Source organism: Eumetopias jubatus, unplaced genomic scaffold (assembly GCF_037043125.1).
Source record: "Eumetopias jubatus isolate StellerSeaLion01/CBP00866 unplaced genomic scaffold, mEumJub1_p1.0 scaffold_4, whole genome shotgun sequence".
Taxonomy (NCBI): domain Eukaryota; kingdom Metazoa; phylum Chordata; class Mammalia; order Carnivora; family Otariidae; genus Eumetopias; species Eumetopias jubatus.
In genome coordinates this window covers 26,023,365-26,046,502 of record NW_028274810.1, presented here as the reverse complement: position 1 = coordinate 26,046,502, position 23,138 = coordinate 26,023,365, and the positions used below count along the sequence as shown (strand labels likewise).

The 23,138-nt window shown below is 33.6% G+C and overlaps 1 protein-coding gene across 1 annotated transcript in view; it reads left to right on the top strand.

Annotated features, from left to right (window-relative positions):
• Positions 1 to 23,138, top strand: part of PTBP2 (polypyrimidine tract binding protein 2) — an 83,420-nt gene that overhangs the window by 47,232 nt on the left and 13,050 nt on the right. Inside the window, exons 6-8 of the mRNA XM_088022349.1 lie at positions 2,665 to 2,829; positions 2,921 to 3,031; positions 8,781 to 8,976. Coding sequence (XP_087878475.1) covers positions 2,665 to 2,829; positions 2,921 to 3,031; positions 8,781 to 8,976 — 472 coding nt within the window. The remainder of the gene's footprint in view (positions 1 to 2,664; positions 2,830 to 2,920; positions 3,032 to 8,780; positions 8,977 to 23,138) is intronic.

Genomic DNA, 23,138 nt, shown 5'->3' with positions numbered 1-23,138 from the left:
TTTATTGACTATATATTTGCCTATGCTTCTACCCAAAAGTAATTGTAAACCTGGCATGCTTTCTCTTCTTTCCAATCTTTTGGGGCCACTGTGTTTCTGTGATGCTACTTTTGCCTGGATTATTATGGCCGGCCTGCCTGCCCTTGTACTACTTTTCCAACCCACACTTCACATGGCCAGTTGCTACACATCTTCATGTCTCATCTTAGTTCCCTCCAGAAAGTTATCTTTTGATCCACAAAGAGTGGATTAGGTTTGCACTAAGAAACCTCAACACAAATTAAAATCATAGTGAAATACTACCATGTACCATCAAATTGATGAGATGAGTGATGCCAAGTGTTGGTAACAAGGTAGAGAAGCTAGAACTTTCATATATACGTATGGGAATGTAAATTCATAGAATCATGTTTAAAAACTTGAAATATGTAGTGAAGCTGAGCATATACATATTCTTTGACGTAGTAAATCTATTCCTAGTTACATACCTGAAAAAACATTATATGTGCATCAAAAGATATGTATGAGAAAGCTCATGGAACACTAATGCATTAGTCCAAAGCTGGAAATGATCCAAATGTTCCGCAGCAGTAGAATATGTTGTGGCATATTCATTCATTGGAATTTGTTAGAATACAAAAGAATGACCAAGCTGCTGGTACCTGTAAAACATGGATGCACATCATAAAAGTAATATTTATTGAAAGAAGCCAAAACAAAACAAAAAATGCCAGACCAAAGTAGAATACATACTATGTGATGCAATTAGAGTTTTGATAATGTTCTATTTTTTATCTAGTCATTTCATAGATCTGTCTAATTTGTGATGTTTTATTGAGCTTATACACTTCTGATTTGTGTCCATTTATATGTGTATGTAATGGTTCTCTAAGTTTAATTAAAACCTAGGTTGGCAAGCCAACTCTGTTTTCCTCAATTAAAAAAATGTAGAAAGTTATTGTTAATGATAATGGAGAACCTAATTATTAAGCTAAAAAGAGAAGGTGGAGAGAAGTGAATAATATTGGGGAAGAAGGTATGGAGTAGACATATACCTGTGTGCTTATATAGACTAGATACATATATGCTCATATGTGTAGATGGTATCTCCGGAGGGGATACCCACAATAATATTGGTGAGGAATGGGTAGGGGAAAGCAGGTAGGGTGATAGGGTTGCAGAGGAAACTTTACCGTTTGTACCATTTGGATAGTATATATATGATCATGTGATTCCTTTAAAAAGACATTCCATTATTTGAAAGCGGAGATGTTAGTGTTTTCCTAATTTGTGCTATTTCTTTGCTTGTAATAACAAATATATCCAAGGGCATGCTTTACTAATGAAGGAAGTAATATTGCAGTAACCTACTTAAAATACTTTGAGTCACTTAGCCAATATATAAATTTGTAGGTCATATTATTTCATGAGCATTTAAATAATGAGGTTTAACCAGATGGGCATATGGTCTCTTTGAATTCCAAACTCTGTGATCTCCTGGTTATGTGACATTTCAGTGAACTATTTCTTTTTTGTTTACAGATTTATTGAGATATATTCGATATATTGTGTAATTTAAGGTATATAATGTGTTGATTTGATACACTTCTGTATTGCAAAATGATTATCGCCATAGCAAATGTGCTGCTAGAGGGAGCACTATTTTTGTTTATTCTCATAAGTGTTGGCCTAATTCTTTTATGTTCTCCTTCCTTTTCATTTATGATGGTGTTCAGTTAATATTCCTATTCATCTGCCAGCATAGCTTTTTCAAACTCTAAAGCAATGTAACAGTATTTGTCATTGTTACTTAATAGTTATTTGCCTTTATATAGGTTTTTTGACTCCAGATAGGTAGAAAAATTATTTCCTTATCAATGAACCTGTCACAGTAGTAATATTCTATTCTGTTTTTTTTTTTTTTTTTTTTTCCAAAAAAAACTCAGAAATTGTGTCTCAATAGTAGTGGATCTCTCCTGGTTTAATTAGCAGTATCTTAGAATTTATGCTAGTAATGAAAAAGAACTTAATATGTATCCTGAGTATTCCTCCTTTAAGATTGTATTAGACATAAGCTTTATGGGAGTTTTTTTTTTGGGTAATCTAGTAATCTTGCTGAGGTTTACCATGTGCCTTTCTCATGGAGTGAATAATGTTAGATTGAAGTTTTATTGGTCTCTAAAAGTTTCTGATTATGTGAATCTGCCAAACTGTATTTTTTTTTTTTTTTAAGATTTTATTTATTTATTTGTCAGCACAAAGCAGGGGGAGCGGAGGCAGGGAGGGAGAAGCACACTCTCGCTGAGCAGGGAGCCCGATGTGGGACTCAAATCCCAGGACCCTGGGATCATATGACCTGAGCTGAAGGCAGACGCTTAACCAACTGAGCCACCCAGGCGTCCTTATATTTTGTTCTTCTGAAAATAAATTACTTTGCCTATCTTTGCTTGTTCAGTATAGGTCCCAAACCCTAGATAATTGTTTTGAAGTAAATACTAGTAGAATACTTGAATTATAAACAGATAAAACCTGGCTATTGAGTGACTTAAATTTTGTTTCATCTGTATGTGTCCTAGAAAAGAAATGAGCTAATAGTGTAACATGCAGCAGAGTAGAAGTGAAAATACTGAGTGTGTTTTAAAGTGTTTATCTTTCAATTTTCAGCGTGCTCAAGCAGTTCTTCAAGCTGTGACAGCTGTCCAGACAGCAAATACTCCTCTTAGTGGCACCACAGTTAGTGAGAGTGCGGTGACTCCAGCCCAGAGTCCAGTGCTTAGAATAATTATTGACAATATGTACTACCCTGTAACACTTGATGTTCTTCACCAAGTAAGTTTAACTTAATTTTCATGTTTACCCATAAACTGGAGAAATAATGATACAGCAGATAAATAATACTTTGATTTTAATGTTTTAACAGATATTTTCTAAGTTTGGTGCTGTATTGAAGATAATCACATTTACAAAAAATAACCAGTTTCAAGCTCTTCTCCAGTATGGTGATCCAGTAAATGCTCAACAAGCAAAACTAGTAAGTCTGGAGCTTTTTTTTTTTTTGAGATAGTGATATTTTTCAGGGGCAGATAGACATACACGCATATATGTAGCTAATGTTATTAATACTGACATAACTTGGCAGTATAGATGGCACAAATTGGTGTCATTTAGATACTATTAGGAAAGCTTAAATTCGTGATGAGTGTTTCTTTTTAAGGATAGTTGTATGTGTAGTTATCTATAATATAGACTTCTGTTATTTTGCATTTTTGTTTGACGTAGGTCCGAAGTTTTAAGCTCTTGAGGGTAGAGCATGCACACCAGTAAAGATCTTAAAAGTTTTTCAGTGGGAGTTTCAGAGTAATTAATTAAGCTATCAAGACAGTTTGGCTAAAGTATATCATCACACATGTGGCTCAGATGTTATGATAGGTTCTTAGTTTATTTAAGACTACAGTATATTTAATATTCTTTTTAAAGATTTGTTTTTAAAGCCAGCTTTTTTGAATAGGTTTCTAGTCTATTATTTACATCCTTTATATTTTTTTATTGTTATATATGGAGGGTAAGAAACTATTTATTAAAAGAAGTAAAATCTGTTCCCACATCATGGCTACCCTTGAAAACTGCATACCGTATTTTTACTTCTAAATGCCTTAATCCTCTGTTCATGTATTGTATTTAAATCCACCTTTGCTCTAGCTCTTTAACTTCTTGTGTCATATTATCTCATTGTGATTATTATTCTGTTGTTAAACCATTAAATATTCATTATTAAACCATTACATCAACTGTCTTATCTTCCTTTACCTTCTGTCTTACCTCTTTTTCTCTCTTTTACTCTTACTTTCAAACTAATTACAGTGTAGTACTTCAGTGCTTTCTCTAGATTAAGATAGATTGTATGGAACCCAGACCATTTTTGATTGTTTCATTGTGTTTCTATCCTCAATCTCATTTGGGAAGCAAAAATAGCTTCAGGTAGCACAAAGTCTGCACCGTTAATGTTGGCATAATTGAAATAGTTTAGCAAGTATTATATCATTTTTTTCTGATATTTTATGTTGTAAACAGAACAGGAATTTTTCCTGTGTTACAAGGGGAGGCTAAAATTACTTATCATAATACACACTATATGTGAGGTAGACATATTTTCAGCCTGTTTTTCTCCAGTATGTTGTTACTCACTGGTTCTTAAGTTACAGGACCTAATCTTAATTATATTTTCCTTTTCAGGCATACATTAACACTTGGAATTCTTTTTTCCAAAAATAATTTCTCTTTATGTGCCCAGCCCTCCAACTTTGGAGATACCTTGTATTTAAAGAGTAGCCAAAATCCATGTGGTATGAGGTTTGATCAGTAGCAGACAACCTAGAAGCCATGATCTTTATGGCATTTTTTTTTTTTTTGTACCTTCACAACATATTTATAGTGCGTGTTTTTCTTAATGTGGAATATTTTTTGTCATCCCTTCTGATGCAGAGGGATGAGTATTTGGTAAAAGACCAATGAAATGGAATTTGATTTGGAATTACACTGCATTTGGGCTATAATTCAATGGGGAAAGTAGTTTATATGTGTATTTTATCTGAAGTAATCTATAGTAATCTAAAAGATTATGCTTTAATAATGTTATCAGGTATTTGAAGTTTTCATTTAGCCAATCTTCCGTGTACAGATAATAAGCATCAGGTATTTGTTAACGTCATATACACTCACTCAGTTCTTTTCTACAAAGATGTACAATTAATTGTAATTCCAGGAGAGTAGGTAATTATTTAATATTAATTACTAATTAACTATTCTGGTATCTGAACTCAACTTCATTTCACTATTATAATGAGAAGGAAAAATATTTATTTCCCAAACTTGCTTGCCCCATTATCTTGTAACCCTGACACCTTGTTAAAACATATAGTTTTGATGACTGTGGTAATCTTTCTTCATGCCTGTATCTGGACTGTTTAGTATACCTAGAGAATATCATATAATCTAGCACTTGGTACCGGTTGAAATTCATCATCATCAACTACAACTAGACTAGGCCCTTTACTTGAAAAACCTTACCATATTTCTCTAATCATCATGATGTCCCATTTTTCACAATGACTATACCAGAAAATTCTCATTCCACCAAGTCCCTCCTTACTCCCCCTTATGACCTTGCCTCCTGCTTCTCAGGAAAAATAGAAACTATCAGATGGAAACTCAGTCAGCTTTTCTCACAAAATCTGCTTATACCACAACTATCTTTCTCTTCTAATAAAAAGCATAGATATTTCTAAGACCGTAACACCAGATTCTATCCTCTTCTGCCCTCCAAGAGACTTTGCATTGTCATCCCCTCTTTCTCTTATATTTTTCTCTCTGTTGGCTACTTCTCACCAGTGTTTCAAACATCCTTAAATCTCTTTCATTGTATGTGAATTTACCCTGAATTCCATGTAACTCTCCATCTGTTCACCTCTTCTTTTCCCTTTTCATTTATAGGCAGATTTACTAAATAAGCTCTCTTTGTTTGCTGTTTATACTTACCTCCTTTTTATTTTTCTACCTACCGCAATTTGGTTCCAATCCCCCTTTACACAAATTGTTTTTCGCAGTGTCACCAGCGATCGCTACAGTGCTAAATCTCAACCACATTATTCAGCCCTTATCATCCCTATCCTCTTAGCTAACATTTGACACTGTGAGCCATTCTCTTTCTTAAACTCATCTCTTCTCCTGGTGTCTAACACTTCTCGCTTAGATATATTCTGCCTCTCTATGTCTTATCATATCCCTCCCCTTTCTGCATGGGGGACTACCTGTTCCCACATCTGTATTATACCTTTGTGACTCTGACAGTGCCCACATGCCCACACTCTCTAGCATCAGATCTTTTCTAAGAAATCCAGACTAGGAACTTAGTGGACCATCAGGCACCTTCAGACTTAGTGTGTTCAATTCAACTCCTGTAACTTAACCCCCCTCCCCCCCCAGAAAAAACCCTGCCTCATCTGTGGTGTTTACTGTGATAGTAAAGCTCAGGGTACCAAATTTGACATCAATAACAAGCCAGAAAACATGGCTTTTATTCCTTTTACTTTCAGCCTATCACCAAATCTTACTGATTCTCATCCTAAATTTCTGTCAAATCTATCCTTTTGTCTCCCACCTCTCTTGCCACCACCCTAGGCTAAGCCAGGTGTTACTCAAAGTGCTGGTCTCTGATGTTACCAGGAGCTTTTGCCAAAATACAAGTCAGCATACTTCTAGCTATAATGTGTTTAGTGTGATATTGATAAAGATTCTGACATAGACTCCTTATCTTCATGCAGATGAGTTTGGGCTGCTAGTCCATGAATCACAGCTTGAATAAAGCACTGATCTAAGCCATCATCTCTTAAATCTTCAGTGGCCTTCTGACTCAGGTCACCACTTTGACTTCTTCCCCTACACCTGTTTTTCCACAGAGTACAAAGAATGATCTCAACTTAAAGTCCTATAACTTCCATTGTCAGTGCCCTTTAGTGACTGACTTTTGTCCTTAGTATAAAGTCCTCAGTCCTTAACATGGCTTACAAAACTCTTAATCAGTCCTCAGCTTGTCTTGCCTTTTACTATATTGGACTTTTTAAAATAGCTTGCATATGCTGTATTTTTCTCTGATTTCTCAGGCTTACAGCTTGATGCTGCATTTGCTTCTACTGCTTTCTCTTTGTCTTTTTATGTCCAACTCTTCCTGTTTTCTTTCAGGTTTGCAAGTCTCAGAGAGGTCTTCCATGAACTTCCAACTACATTATATCCCCTCCTTTTCTTAGTTCTCACTACCACACATCAAATTTATAATTATTGTTAGATGTCTGTATTTTCAGTTTTACTCTAAGTCATGTAAAGAGTGGATACCTTGTGTTCTTTGTTTTCTGCTGAATTCCTAGAACATAGCACAGTGTATGGCACATTGTAGGTATTAGAACTTTCATCCCATGTCACAACTCTCCCAGCATCTGCTGTGTTACAGATCTCTTCCCATTTTGCAGTCATCCTTATATATCTCAGTATATTATGGAATGAGTTAGTTCTAAACTTTAGTAGAGTTGCTACATTTTTATGCTCGTTTAAACAGTGGAGGTTATATAACCTTATAGGCAAAAGAATACAAGTTTAGAAAGAGAATCTCAAGCCTACCTCTCCTCTTCTAGTGACAGTTGCTCCATATGAATGGGAGATGAAAAATGTGTCTTAAGCACTGGGAATTCAGTTAGCTGGCAAGGTGTACCTTTAGGTTTTGCTGAAGAGAATTTATAGTGTTCTTCAAAGTATGGTCCAGAGCCCACCTAGGTTCTTGTCATGTAGATTGCTTGTTTAAAAAAAAAAAAATGGGATTCTTAGGTATCCTGAACTAAGAAATCATAATCTTTGGGGGTGGCAGCTCAGTGCTCTGTTTCTGTTTGTTTTTGAAAGCTCTGGGAACCACTGCTATGTAAACGCAGTTTGAGTGATAGAGCCAACGAAATTCTTTTTATATACTAGTTAAAATTTTTGGCAGTTATTTTCAGTTAATTTGAAAATTTTGCCCCCTAGCATTATGCTTTATAAGAGAATAACAGCTCAGAAAAAGATTAACAGTGGAGGTATTAGTGAGGGTTGGAGGGAAAAATTCAACAATCTCTTGAATTTGTCCTAAGGTTCATATATATTTCAGTCCAATTTCTAAAAAGGTCATGCAAAAAAGTGTTGGTCTCTTATCAAAATAATACTAGATTTACATGCCTAATGGATCTTGGTCTATATAAACATCAGGCTTAATCTATTGATGTATTATCAGAAGAACTGTTATTTCATTTTCACAGTGGTTTATAGAGCTAAACATTTTTCATTTCTAAACCATTTTATACAGTAAATGTTATTCTTCTAATGAAAAATTAACAATATATTCCCTTGTTCTTTAGTTTGTTCTAGGCTTATATCCAGCTGGAGTAGACATGATGATTATGTAGGACCAGGAAAAAAAAAACCCATAATAATTGTAACAGCAGCATATGTCTTTTATAATTCACATTGTACTTTGACATATGTGATCTTTTATTTAATCCTCAAGGTAACCTTGTGAGGATCCTGGCAGCCATTATTATCTGTTTTCCAGATTAAGAAAGATCCTGAGATTCAGAGGTTAAGTAACTTGTTCAAGATGACCTAATTCAGTGTAGGCTTTCAACTCTAGAGCTTGCACTCTTCTGTTCCCGACCTTTCCTGGGATGACATTGCATTTTCTAATTCAACAGTCTATTTTGATTCAGGTTGAGCACCTCAAGTTAAGGAAATAATAGTATTCGCCCCAGTTCATGGGAATTGCTATTATGCATTATAGTGATACTTATTTGGCTTGAAGCACTTCATAAAATGTGACATCAAAGTACTGCCATCCAGCAAAAAATGTGTATATATAATAAAATTAAAGTATGCAGACTGTTATGGTATGACTTTGGCAGGACTGACTATATTTGTAATCCTTGTTTATTTTTTTTAAATTGAATTATTTGCAGATTTTTTTTTAAATTGAAAGCATTAGCATATGTTTCACTGGTTGTATTTTAGATTTAAGTAGCACTTTTCTATTTAAAGAAGATAGTATTTGTGGAAATGAATACATGTACAGTTGGGATAACAATGATGTATGATACTTGATCCCTTTCCTGGTGTCTTTTATGTGCAGGTCTTCATTGTTGGGTTTTATTGTCGAAGTCCTGTTCTTTTCATTCCTTAAGACTGCTGATATACTTTATTCACTTTTACAGGCCCTAGATGGTCAGAATATTTATAATGCTTGCTGTACCCTAAGGATTGATTTTTCCAAACTTGTGAATTTGAATGTAAAATACAACAATGATAAAAGTAGGGATTATACTCGACCTGATCTTCCATCTGGGGATGGACAGCCTGCATTGGACCCAGCTATTGCTGCAGCATTTGCCAAGGAGACATCCCTCTTAGGTATGATTTTTATTGTCTATACCACTTTTCTCCCATTTTACCAAATGGGAAGGTGCCTGTTAAACTCCAGTAAGTATAATGAATCCCCCATTTTGGAATTTAAGAAATTGTGTTAGGCTTTATTTTATTTTATTTTTTGGACAAGAGGCATTTGAATGCTGTTGGTAGGAAAAAACCTAAAGTATTAGGAAAATTCTGTCAGCTATATTCCTTTCACCATCCTCATTTTCTCTCTCAAAATAAAAAGAAAAGCTCTGATGAAATACTGTTGAGTTCCTAATTTCACGTTAAATTTGATGTCACACTGTCTAGGTCTAAGGCCAGTTTTAGAGTCCTTGTGTATATTCTTTAGAGCTAATCTAATGGTTATAATTTAGCACTGCATAGAAACAGTGAAAAGTGAACAGGCAAAACATGTAATGGAAGTAGTCATATGGATTTTTTTCAACACATGTTATAGCCTGTCTCTTAAAAAACAATTTAAACTAGGAAGGATTTTCTATAAAATTTATTTTGGTATTCACATTTTGTCTTAAATTATTTATATTTCACCTCATTCTACAATGGATCTGACTCACCTCACACAGACAAGAAAAACAATGCAAAAATTTGCAACTACTAGTTGATGGAATCAAGATGAAGAAAAAATAGGGGAAAGTGTTATTTTGCAAATGAAATGAGTGAAGTGATTTATAACTTAAGATGAAATTTTATAGTTTTATTTGCTGTGTTTGGGAAATTCTTGGTTTCTTATATATGTGTAAGATTATCTTTAAATTAAAGTTTCTGTCCATTTGGAACTGAAGATTGATGAGTTATAAACTAGCTCTTATAGTTCAGTTTATGTCTCAGTAAAAGTATATTATAATGAAGTAATTCTTACAAGTAGATACATATTTACTGTAGATATGTAACACTTGTGCTATCCATTATAAGTATGTAGTAATATAAGTGATACATCCATGAACAGAGACACCTTATGCACAAGAGAAGCAATTGATATTTGAAATTAATTCTGGTAACTTCAGACAGAATTGACCCTTTATTCTGATTTTCTAATACATCTAGCACAAACAAACCATAATTGTTTATCATGATTTTAACACATTCTTTAGGTTAATAACATTCTTTTCTAACAGAATCTCTTTATCACTGTGTGGGCTTAGTTTAAGCCTTTATTCCCTCAACTTGGCTTGTTGACTATTTGATAGTGTACCATTTTTAAAGGTAAAGTCAAGAGTGGGACAATGAGTGATACATGGTCTTTGCTTATAATTATTACTATAGATTCTTAAATTATTTACTGATAGAAATTGTATTATTTTATAGAAGAGAAAAACAGCGTTTATTGAATAATTCCCAGGTCCTAGGCATTCTACTAGGCACAGTAGATCTGCTGGAACAGATACATTATTTAATCCTTAACACGAAGTAGATAAATTCAAGATTTTACATGCAGTTTCTGAGAAGTTTAAAAATTCACATCCAGGTCATTAAACAGCTTAGTGTAAAATATCAAGAAATTCCAGCTAGCATCAAGCACAGGACCATAACAATCCCTTCCTTGGACTTGAAGGAGTTTGTGTGTTTTGCCCATTTGGATATAGTTAGACGTGTCTGTGTGTGTTTGGATTCTGGGTGGAGTCCTGGTTAGAAGTCACCTGGATTCTTCTAGGGAATTCATCTCTGTTTTCCTTGTAACCTCATGGCCCTGGTGAAATTTCTTTTAAGTAGTAATGAAATGTCTTTCTCATAGAAGATTATGAAGCCCTGGCATCATTGTATCCTCCTCTATACATTTATTATTCATTTTTCAGGTGTTCTGCATTTTTTGCATTAAAAGCATATGAGTAAAGTTCACTACTTAATAAATTTGTCTTCATTTTCTAGCTCTATTTTGAATATTTCAGTATATCTTTATTTCTGCACTCTGATAAGAAAGAGTGAAGATAATGTGAATTCACCTTTTTTTTTACTAAATGACTTCATCATTTACCTGTTTTAATGGTTTTGCATCTTGTTATAACTGGGTTTTTATATTAAGTATCCCCAGATATTTTTTGAATGTTAGATAAGTTAAAAGTTTCAAAAATCAAATAATGCTATGGACTCTGGTAGTTTTGATAATTTACAAGAGGTAACCATTTTTTCTTTTATTTTCTATGTAAATATGTAATTTTATACAAAATTAAAATCACACTGTATGTGCAGTTCTGTGTTATGTTTTATTGTAATTATTAGTAAGAATTTTTAAAAAATTTTAATAGCTGTCTAGCATGCTAGTGGATTTATAGTACTTTTGAAAGTACCTTTATTGGACATTTAATCTACTTCCATACTTTTTATTAACATATATATAGCATTGTTACAAACACCCTGTACATAACTTTTTTGTCTTTCAGATTATTTCCTGAGACTAGATTCCTAGAGCTAGATTTATCAGATCAAAGAAAATGTTAGAGACTCCTGATTCTTACTGCAAATTTCTTTCTAAAAAGATGATATTAATATGAATGATCTATGAGGCTGGCTATTCTACTTTTTTGCCTATCAGCATTGAGTATTATATTTTGGATTTGTTAGGATATTAATTTGATAGGAATACGAATGTGTCAAACTGTTATTTTAATTTTTATTTTATGAGCTAGCTTATAAATTTTAAATGCTTATTAGACATTTACAAGTCTCTGAATTAGTTGTCTAAGTTCTTTCTATTGGGATGTACAATACATGTAAAATGTGTATTCAGGGTATTCATACTTCATAAGAGCTGAGTCTTCAACTTGATTCACAATATTTTAAACTAGCCAGTTTATAGGAAAATTATTTTTAAATAATTTATCTCAATCCAAAAATATCCATCTATGGGACGTGAAGTTAACTTTTTCGCCCCACACATTTGTGGATATTGTGATCTTTATAAGGAACCACTTGTGTTTTGCCTTTTAAAGTAGTTTTCAAACACCCTTTATAGTAACATTCAGTATTACTTTAGTGAGGTCACGTCTTCTGGAATGGTAACTAAATCTTTTCTATGTTTATTTGCCTCTAGTGAAATTTATTAAGTCAGGTGACTTCAGCATACAACAAACTGGTATCAGTGAGATCCATTTCCTGCTGAGTCTTCCTCAAACAGTACTTGTTCAAAATGAAATAATAGATCTCTCTTTATTTCAAAGATTCTGTAAGAACACAAATAACTAGGTGATCCTTCTTTTCTGCGAATATTTAGGGGGATTCACTTTACCTTGTATAATTTTTATATCTAAGAACTTGACTGAATTTGGAATCAATATATTTTAATTGGTTTATTTTACACAGTAATTTTTTTTAAAGATTTTATTTATTTGAGAGGGAGAGAATGAGAGAGAGAAAGCACATGAGAGGGGGGAGGGTCAGAGGGAGAAGCAGACTCCCTGCTGGGCAGGGAGCCCGATGCAGGACTCGATCCAGGGACTCCAGGATCATGACGTGAGCCGAAGGCAGTCGCTTAACCAGCTGAGCCACCCAGGCGCCCCTACACAGTGATTTTTTTAAGACTAGCTTTTATACCTGGCTTCTGTTTTCCTTTTAGTAACTAGGGGTTATAGTGTCTCAGAAAATTAATTTTTTCAAGAAGGAAAACTGAGGGCTTTGTAATTAATTAGAAATCTGACATCTAAATACATAATCACAAACCTGGCAGACTATTAGTTATTCACATATTCTACTTCATAGAACAAAGTGATAAAAATCCTTGAGATTTATAAATTGAGACATCGTTACTATGATCATTTTATCATGTTTAAGAAGTGCAGTTAATTTATTAAGGGGTGGATCACTTTTAGAAAAATTGCTAGAAGTAATTTTTCATGATCTTGTTGTCTACCTTTTCAGAATTAGGGAAGATAATTTGTACAAAGAATACTTATGTTAGAGCTTTCTATGCATTTTGAGTTGAATAAAGTAGCAGTCACCCATCTCATCATATGGCCTTAACAGAAAGGCAAAACAAATTTTTTATGAGAAATCTGTTGACCTTAAAATAATTGATAATGGAAAACAGCTATAACAAACCTTTGTTCATGAAGGTAAATCTGTAGTTCCATAGAACAGTATCTCAAGTTTTTCTGCACATTGAAATCACCAGGCCCTACCCTAGACTGAGAATCATGAATAGTGAGTTCTAGGAGTTTGTAGTTTTTTTAAGATCTCAAGATGATTTTACTGTGTAATAGAAATTGATAATTACTGCTATAGAGAAAAGTTTGTAATTTTTAGATGCTAAATTTTAGCTTTTTAACAAAGTTAAAAAGTTTTCTTTAACAAAGTTAAGTTTTCTCAGAAAACTTCTTTATAGCTTGTTAAACAGTATTTTATACTTTGTTTATTCATGCCAAATAAATATATCTTGGTATAATTGTTCTGATAGAACATTGTTTAGCTGTTAAATTGAATTTGTTTTCTTCTGTGTTTGTGATACATAAAATTAACAAGTAAGCTTTAAAATATTCTTTTAAAGTTATTTTTAAGTGATTTCTGAATCTTGTTTTGTTACTTTTGAATGGCTTATTCACATGGTAATTTTAAAAAACTTTTTACTGTCGAAGAGTTCAGTCATCATATAGCAATGTAGTGAATCCCACATTCGCATCATCTTGATTTAGTAGTTTCTACACTTGTTTTATCTGCTCATTTTTTCTATTGTATTTTGAAGCAAATCCTTGACATCATGTCATGTCATCTCAAACATTATCATAATATCTTTACAATAATGACATTTTCTTATCAAACCATAATATGATTATCATACCCATCAAGTTTGACAGTAATTTCTTAATGTCATTGAATACCCAATCCATCTTCAAATTTCCCCAGTCATCTCAAAAAATGTATTTTAAGAGTTGATTTGTTCAGAATAGGATCCTCTCAAGGGCCATACATGGCATTTGGTTGTTATTTCTCCTAAGCCACTATTAATCTGTGATAGTTCTCTGCCTTCCTCTTCACCCTCAGTTCCTCTGACTTAATGAAGAAACCTAGTTATTTTGAGAAAAAGTCCTACAGTCTTGATTGGTGTGGCTGTTTCTTTGTAGTGTCAACTTGTTCCTTGCGTTTTTTTATGTAAACCAGAAGTTAGCTCCAAAAGCTTGATTAGATTTAGGTTGTGGTATTTATTTATATTTTTCAAGCAAGAATACTTTATAGGTGTTCTTGTGTTTGATACTGTATCTCAATTGGAAGCATAAAACATCTGGTTATCCCATGTTTAGTGATGCTTTAAGATAGATTGTGGTTCAGGAGGTGACATTCTGAGCCTTCCATTATATTTCTCTAATGGCTTGAGTAGTATCCACCAAAGATTGGTGCGTTAATTTATTTCATTTGGGGGTTGTGAATGTTGCCTTTCTCCCTTAATTCACATTTCTCTGTATTAATTAGTTGAAAATCTTTACAGAGTTTTCCTTCATCAACTAGGGCTGTTTATCTTGTAATATGGTTTGTACAGGACAGTTAAATTCTTGCATTTGTTTGTTTTTGGCGGAAGAAATTGATGCCCAGCTTTTGATTTTTCACTAATTTTTAAACCAGTGTATGAATGGGTGTACAGCCTAGCTTCTTCCCAGTACTGCTTTAAACTCTAGAAACTGTAGGTTGCCTCCAGGTTCTGATAGCCCCAGAGTGGTTTGAGATAGTGACTTTAGTCCAGAAATGAGCTGTTTTGTTTATTAATGTAATATTTTTTATTTTGGTCTTAGTGGTTCAAAAAAGGGAATGGGTGGTGGATAAGGGACTAAACAGAGTTAATTAAAATTTAGATCTGTTTCTCTCGAGAAGGAATTCATCCCCCTAAAATAACCAGGAAGCATTAGTATTTCCTTACTAAATACCACTAGAATATACACTTCTCTCTTGTAGTTAATTGTGAGAGAAAAAAAAATGATCCACAGATATGAGTGTGAGTTTTCTCAAAGGATTAAAATCCCTTAGGTGATGTTTTCCTTGTATCCATGTGTATGTGTAGTCTGTTTATAGTTTTTAAATATGATTCTATAGGATGTGCAATGAAAACAAACATCTTTTGTGAAACATGGGTATTTTATATGTGCTATTACAGTAGAGTGATGAGGGGGGAAACTGCAAAGCTAGACTAATTGGAAATTAGTATGTAGCAGTGAGCTAATAGAGCAGTATTCATATGTTTTCTTATATTTAAATGATGCCTGTTTTCCCATGTGTGTTTTTAGAAAATAAGATATTCATTGTTGTCTTTTAGATATTATTTACTAAATTAGGGTGTTTTAGTATCCTCCAAGGTGAATGCCTTTTGGAAATTCTTACTTGTTTTTCTACTGAACCATTCAATAGCCACAGAGCTTAGGAAGAACAAAATTACCACCTGGGATTTTCATGAATTTATAAGGCTACTTTCAGTTAATTATTGTGGTATGTAGGCCATTAAGTAGACTTTTCTAAAAAGAAATGGTGGTCGAAATGAGTCTTAAGTATACTTTATACCAGTTTCTAAAAGGTGGGGTCTTGTAGATGATTGGTATAGGTAGAAGGGGTTAGCTGTTTTTTTCTACCACTATTTGTTTTCCCTATAAAAATTTGGCTCCACTATCAAAATGCCTAGATCTTTTGGGGTAATTCCTGTGATAGAAATAAATATTTAGAAAATTGCTAGTTTAAAAGGAGTTACTTAGGTGCCACCATAATTGCTACAGTTCTTCATATATCATGTAGCAAAAACACATGAAATACTATGGCTTAGAATGAAATTGTCTCAATGCTTGGAACCAAAAGGTTGTCTGATGCATATGGATACTAATCACTAGCCATTTCTTGAATATGTATTAAGTGCCCACATCATTCTTAGGTGTTTTCTGTTGCCAAGACAGATTGTTTTTTTGTTGCCAAGCCCATTCAGTGTTTAACCTGGTTATTATATGATTGAAAAATCAAAAGTATTGTTCATGTGTCCCTTCAAAATTGAATCCAAAATAGATATATATATATATATATATAACACACAAACCAAAATATAGTAAACTGAGTTTGTATTTTTACATTTTCACAAAATGTACATTAAAACTTAAAAACTAAAATCTTAATTTTAGCAAAGCCCTAATCTATAATATCTCATTATAAGACTGCATTATAGCAAAGAAAATTATGGTCATAAAATCAGACTGAATAATTCATCTACTACAGACGCATTTGCAAGTCATCGTCCAACAAAAACTAAAACAATTACAAATACACAAACATTCTAGAAATACTTCCTAGAAATATTAAGCTACATAGATTTTTAGAGTGTATCACTGAATGCCTTAACATTAAAAATTTTTTTAAAAGCCATATAATTAGAAAAGTAGTATTTTATCATGTTCAATGTATCATATTTTTGGTCAGAAGTCACATGAAAATACCTGTACTAACTCACTGTCCCATAACTTTGGCTTTCTCATTTCATATCTGTTTTAACATGTAAGAAGTAAGAAACTATAGAAGTTAAGTTGAAACTTCTCTACGAGTGCATTCTTAGATGAGTTCTTTGGATTATTGAACTATCCTCCATTTTGCTATGGCTGAATTTTTAAAATATTAGTTTCTCAGTCTTTAAAATGTTAGAAAAGAAGTAATGAGCTGAGATAGAATTGTTCATTTAAAATACCTGTCAATGGATAAAATTTTAACTTCTAAATCATAAATTAACTTGAAGCAATAACCTTTAGATAGTTTAACTCTTTGAGTCCTATTTAAATAATATTTGAATGACTGTGTGTTGAATTATTTTTGTTTTCTTGGTAAGGGAAATGTTGGTGGTAGTTGCATACTTTGGAAGTATAATGGGCCACAGGTGTGATATGAACATTAGAAGAAATAAGGTTACCATGTCAGTGCATATTTACTTATTCCCCAGCATTCTCAAATAGGATAAGCTTATTCCTGTAGGGCTACAATGTTATTCGTAGACTGCCTTTTAACTATCCAGGATAAAATCTTCATATAAAGTTCTTAATGGATGATCACATAGCCTTTGCTTGAAATAATCTGTTAGGTTCACCCATTATATTGTTCTCAGGTATAGTTTTAAGAAATTTTATTTACCTTTATTTTCAAGACAGTCTGTCAGAGATTTGAATTTATTCTAGTGTTACTGTTCATATTTTTCAGGCTAAACAGCCTGAATTCAGTAGTAACCAACGCTAGCCTTTGGATATAAAAGGTAGGTTTAAATTAAATCAGACTGTAGATTTTATTTTGAAAAAGTGTTGGTTTTTAAGAGTTGACAGTTATATATATATATATATATATATAGTATGGCTGAAACAAAGAAAAGCCAGTATGTTACTGCTGCTTCTGTAATTGATAGAATAATAACTGTGTGTGTGACCACAGTATAAAATGTGCCTCTATCTAAAGCAGGTGAAAATTAGGTAGATTTTCACTAGTTCCTCTAAAGATACACCAAGAAAACAATAGGTAACATATAGGAAATCTCATTTCAGTTCTTCTCTCGATCTTTTTCCCCCTGAGTTCTTTCTAACTTCATTATTTCGCTTCCCTTTTAGCTTCTATACTTTTTTTTCCTGTTGATCTTGATTTTAATTTAATGGTGTTACTCTCTGAGTCTGCCTTTCCTCTCTATGCCTCATTTTCTAGATATTTCTGATAACCTTGTTAAGTAATTGGCATGAGCATTTCATACCTCTGAATGGATTCTGCCTCACCTCAGTGGCATCCTCGTTAATTCATTCATTGAATTATTCAGCGTTCATTTTAGCACTGTGCTAGGCACTTCAGGGATTCAGGAGGTTTCTGTTGTGTAATCTGGTTTACAGTCTGGTGGAGGCAGCAAACATCTGAGTAGCTCTAATGTGAGGCAAAGTGAAATCTGTAATAGAGTTGGTGTCATATTAGAACATAATGAAATGTCTAATGAGACTCATTATCTGAAGGAGAAATTGGAGGGTTTTATGGGCCAAAGGCCATTTGATTTGGATATGAATAAGAATAAAAAACAGCATGAGCAGATGTGATAAAGTATATATCATGTTTAGGGAGTGACAAGCATTCACTTATTAACAAGCCATATTGGAGACTGACTAATAATGTCTAAATAAGATATAGTTGTGACTCTAAACCAGGGACACGAAATGAGAATGAAGAGAAACAAATATGGGAAAAATTAAACATAAAAGTAATAGTACTTCATGGAACACTACATCAAAAACTAATGATGTAATGTATGGTGAGTAACATAACATAATAAAAAAAAGTAATAGTACTTGGCATCTTATTGATATGAGTACTTATGAAGAATTAAACTTGGGGAGAAGTCCACTAGACAGTAGGAAATTCTGCCTACCACTTGGACAATAGTTCCATGAGCTTGTGAATTGGGAGAACAATGTGATATTTTAAAAGCTTGGCTTAAGATTCTTCAGATATAAGAGGGCGAGAGGATTAATGACTTGAAATTAAAATTGAAACTTAAGCAGTGCACATTTATATTGTGGGAAAAATTAAGCAAGAAATTGAGGGATTAAATAGGATTAAAATTAGAAGTTCCTATTCAGTTCAGTAGTTCCCATAAGGTTATTCATGAGGGTGGGTATAAATAAAAATAATGGATTAAGGATATAAATATGATAAGAAAGCATTTATTACTCTTTGAAGAAGTGTGCTATAAAAAAAGGAAAGAGAAATGGAAGGGTAGTTCAGTAAAACAGGGCCGGAGGAAAAATGTTTGCATTGAGCAACTATGCATAATCATACGGGCTCCAAATCCAGATGTCCTGAGTTCAAAATCTGTGTCAGCTTCACTGTCTTGGCCTCCACATTTGTAATGGATGTAATGACAGTGTTACAAGGCCATTGTGAGGATTAAATATGTTAAGTGCAGTTTGTATAGTGCTTGGCATACAATGAATGCTCATTTCATATTAACTAGTATTTTTTGTGGGTTTTTTTTGAAGATTTACTTATTTTAGAGAGCATGAGTCGGAGGGGGAGAAGAAGAAGGAGAGAGAATCTCAAGCAGACTCCTTGTTGAGTGTGGAGCCTGACACATGGCTTGATCTCAAGACTCTGAGATCACGACCTGAACTGAAACCAAGAGTTGGACGCTTAACCCAACTGTGCCACCCACGCACCCCTAGTATTTGTTTTTAAGGCTAGCTTAAGTCCTAGAATTGATTGTAAAGGATTGGATCTAGAGTATAGTGAAAATGCTGGAGCCTAAAAAAATAAAAAAGTACTTGCTTGCTTAGGATCATTGTGAGAACTAGAAGGGATTATTATCAAGCTCACATAGAAATATGGGGGGGGGGAATGTAGGGGCAGAGCTGGGACCAGAACTGAAGTCATCAGTTACGTAGTCCATATTCTTTCTTCTCACCATTTTATGTTTTTATGAAGAAAGGGAAAAGGAGAAAACAGATGAAAGGGAGTACTTTTGAAGTTGGTTGAAAAATTTGAGGAAATTCTGATCTCATTCTTAGACTTGCTGAACATACCAAGATTGAGAGTAGGATGTGGGGCTTAGGTCTGATGGGTTTGTACAGAACCCTTGCAGATAGACTTGGATATCAGCTAATGTTAAATACCAGAATGTTTATGGAATCAGTTTTGGGGTGTGTATGTATGTTTTCACTCTAGTGCTCACTACAGCAGCACATATACTAAAATTGGAATGTTTTCACTCTATTACTTACCCAGATGAAAGCTTAGCCAAAATACAAGATTGGATTTATCCATGTCTGGCATTGAAAGAACATCAAAAAAACACTTAGGCTACATTGTAAAGTCAAGCCAAGGAAAAATAGAAAGGGAGCTACTCAACATAGAGGCCAAAAGTGGGTTCAGTAATTGTATGGAGTACGAGAATTGAGAAAGATGGAAGAATGAAGTCAGGAAAGGGGATTTTAAATATTGGAAAAAGAGAAAAATCAAAGATGTAGTAAGAGAAGTTGCTAAAATGGATTGATGTAGTAAAAATTGTCAAAGAAGTTTTTAAAAAAATTGTGAACCAAGGGTGTTTAATGTATCACAAGATGATGATGGGCTGGGAGAGGAGGAGGAAATAAAGCCAGGTGCTAAAGTCTTTCTGTGATGAGATGAAATGTTCCAGTGACCTGATGGTTGTTTTGATGAGAAAGGATTGGATGCAGAATCTGTCTTAATTGATGGTGGTAGAACTGCAGTATGAAAGCAACATTGGATGGTAGGGTAGAAATGATGAATAATGCATCCTTTTTCCTTCCTTTGGGGAAGGGTTTAGGGAGATAAAAATGACTTTTTGAGAGGGTTATAAGAAAAGTTTCATTAGGATAAAGCAAGCTTTTAATTAAAAAGTTTCTCTAAGGAACACATTGAATAAAAATGTAGTTGTTAATGATAGAAAAGAGAATTCCAGCAGGCAAAATAAGGAATTGAAAGGAAGGTGGTAGAAGAGGAGGAATGGATTGTTTCAGGAAAGAATAGCATTTGTCATTCTTGTCAAAATTGAAAGTTTCAGTTTCAAATCAGGAAATAAAATGTAAAAAACTGCCCTCCCCACCCAAGACCCTATACTTGCTGAATTAGAAAGGGCCTCAAAGTCCCACCCCCTATCCTCTATTCAGTAGTATGTGAGACAACTACCGGATGTCTTGAACCAGAGTAAAGAAGTTTTAGGTTGGGAAATGAAGGGATAAAACAAATTCTGTACCTTTAAAAATCATAGATAAAATTGTCATAGTCAACAGGAGCCTAAGGAGACATGACTAAATGTAATATGGGATCCTGGAACAATAAAGGGTATTAGAGGCATACCAAGGAAGTCTGGCAAAGTATGGACTTCAGTTAATATTGATTAATTGCAGCAACTATAGTAATGTAAGATGTTAATAATAGAGGGAAAAAGAAGTGCCCAGGTTATATAGGAACTGTAGAATCTTCAGTTTTTCTGTAAATCTAAAACATAAATTTTATTAAAAATCATAGATAACTTTGTAAATGATTTAAAGTAAGTTAACAAAAAGTTTAATTCTTCTGAACAAGATTAAGGATGTCTATGTGACCTTAAGGGAAGAGGGCTAGATAAGTAAGTTATATCCCTTCATCCCACTGGACCTTGTATCCTGTACATGGCTGTGTGTTCATCCATTTCAGTGGAATAAGGGTTAGCAATAATAATTTGTCAGAACGAACATGAGCAATTTAAAATTGCCGAGTCACTCAAAATGTCTGGGTGGCCCACCTGATGAAGATCATTTCACATGGAAAGTATCCCTGTGATACCTTTGTATGGCAGTTTATGAAGCTCTTCCACATTATTTTGTTGTAACAGTCCTGGAAGTAGAACAGGTATTTTTGATCTCTCATCATCAACATGCATTAATAATGTTTTTTCCAGCATACCTGCTGCCTTAGCTAAAGATGTAAATCATTAAAATTACAGCTAAAAATATTTTGCTGGAGCCAATGTATATAACATGTTTTATACAATTTTTACAAAGGGAAGATGGTAAATTTATTGACTTACAGCTAGGAGTTAATATGAAAAATACAGAATCTTTCAGAATTTATCATTGTGGTGTAAATAGTGCATCATGAAATATTTTGTATGTTGTTTTTATTGTAGAAGACATTTAGATTAAACCTAAATTTTTTTTTCCTGATTGACAGTAATTTTTCAGAGAAGAGCTTACTGAGAGAAATTGTAGAATCTTTCATTAGAGGCTTTAAAAGTCCAGTAAAAACTCAAGACTAATTCCAGGGATTTAGAACTGTGTAAAGATGGCTTAAATAGCTTTTCTAAGTTATCAGTCTGGGGAGGGGAGGGGCGGCGGGGAGGAAATAGTGGAAGAAAAGTACATGCTAGTGGCATCAAGTACAGTGACTGCCCTAATCTCTTAAAGTACTCTTACACCATACTCTGGGCTTCCTAAAATGAATAAAAATGACTTGGTAGAATGAAGGGGGGGAAATCGGAGGGGGAGACGAACCATGAGACTGTGGACTCTGAGAAACAAACTGAGGGTGTTGGAGGGGTGGGGGGATGGGTTAGCCTGGTGATGGGTATTAAAGAGGGCACATACTGAATGGAGCACTGGGTGTTATATTCAAACAATGAATCATGGAACACTACATCAAAAACTAATGATGTATGGTGATTAACATAACATAATAAAATTAAAAAATATATATATAACCTGACACACTAGCACAGTGGCCCAGATTATAAATGGATAAGTGATAATAAATCGAAAAGTGGGGAGACATGAAGTAGACAGTGGGGATCTCACAGCTTACATTCCACTTTTTGCTAAGCTTCCCCTTACCTCCATACTAGGAGGTAAATTGCATCTCCTTTGAACCCATTTTCTCACTAGAAAATTTGCAGTCTTATTGTTACTTAAAGTGCAGTGTTAATAAAAGGTGACATTTCCTGGCATTTAAAAAAAAAAAAAAAGTCTGCCGATCTGTCACACTAAGACTCCAGCCTGGACTTTTAATTTTCAGTTACTATTTTAAATTAATTTCAGTTTTCTTTTAATTCTCAGTGATCATTTTTCCGTAAGTCTTGATGTTTTAAATAATTTTGTGCCACCAAGTTACCTACCTTCATTGTAAAACCCAGATTTCAACAAGAAATGTATTTCAAAAACAGTTGTCTTGAATATTTAAAGTTTCTTAGAACAAATTTTCTATCACCTTTGAATATTTTGGTGAAGTTTTCATGAGATTGTTGAATTGTATATTGACATTGTAGAGATGTATTTCAAAAGAAGCTTTTCTGCAAAAATGAAGTATTAAGCTTAGACTGTCGTGTTTAGATTGATACATCAAATTTAGGTAGATTGGTATTTTATATTTCATGAATTAATAATTTTCCTTGAAATGTCAACAGGGAAAGATGAGTAATAGATGACTTAGAGCTTAATTCTGGAAGTGTCAGTAGTGTGTAATCTATCTGCATGTCTAACATTCTTTTTTCTTTTCTTTTTATTTAATATACCCATACTCTCTTATAGCATTTTCTTTGAAATGAATAAATGTATTTTTTTTAATTTCTTAGCATTTCTTAACCTCATGTGTACAAAATATACCCAAGTATACATGGCAGTGGTTCACAAAATACCTAGAGATTTCTTGGTCTCTAACAAAGTCAAAACTATATTCATGACAAT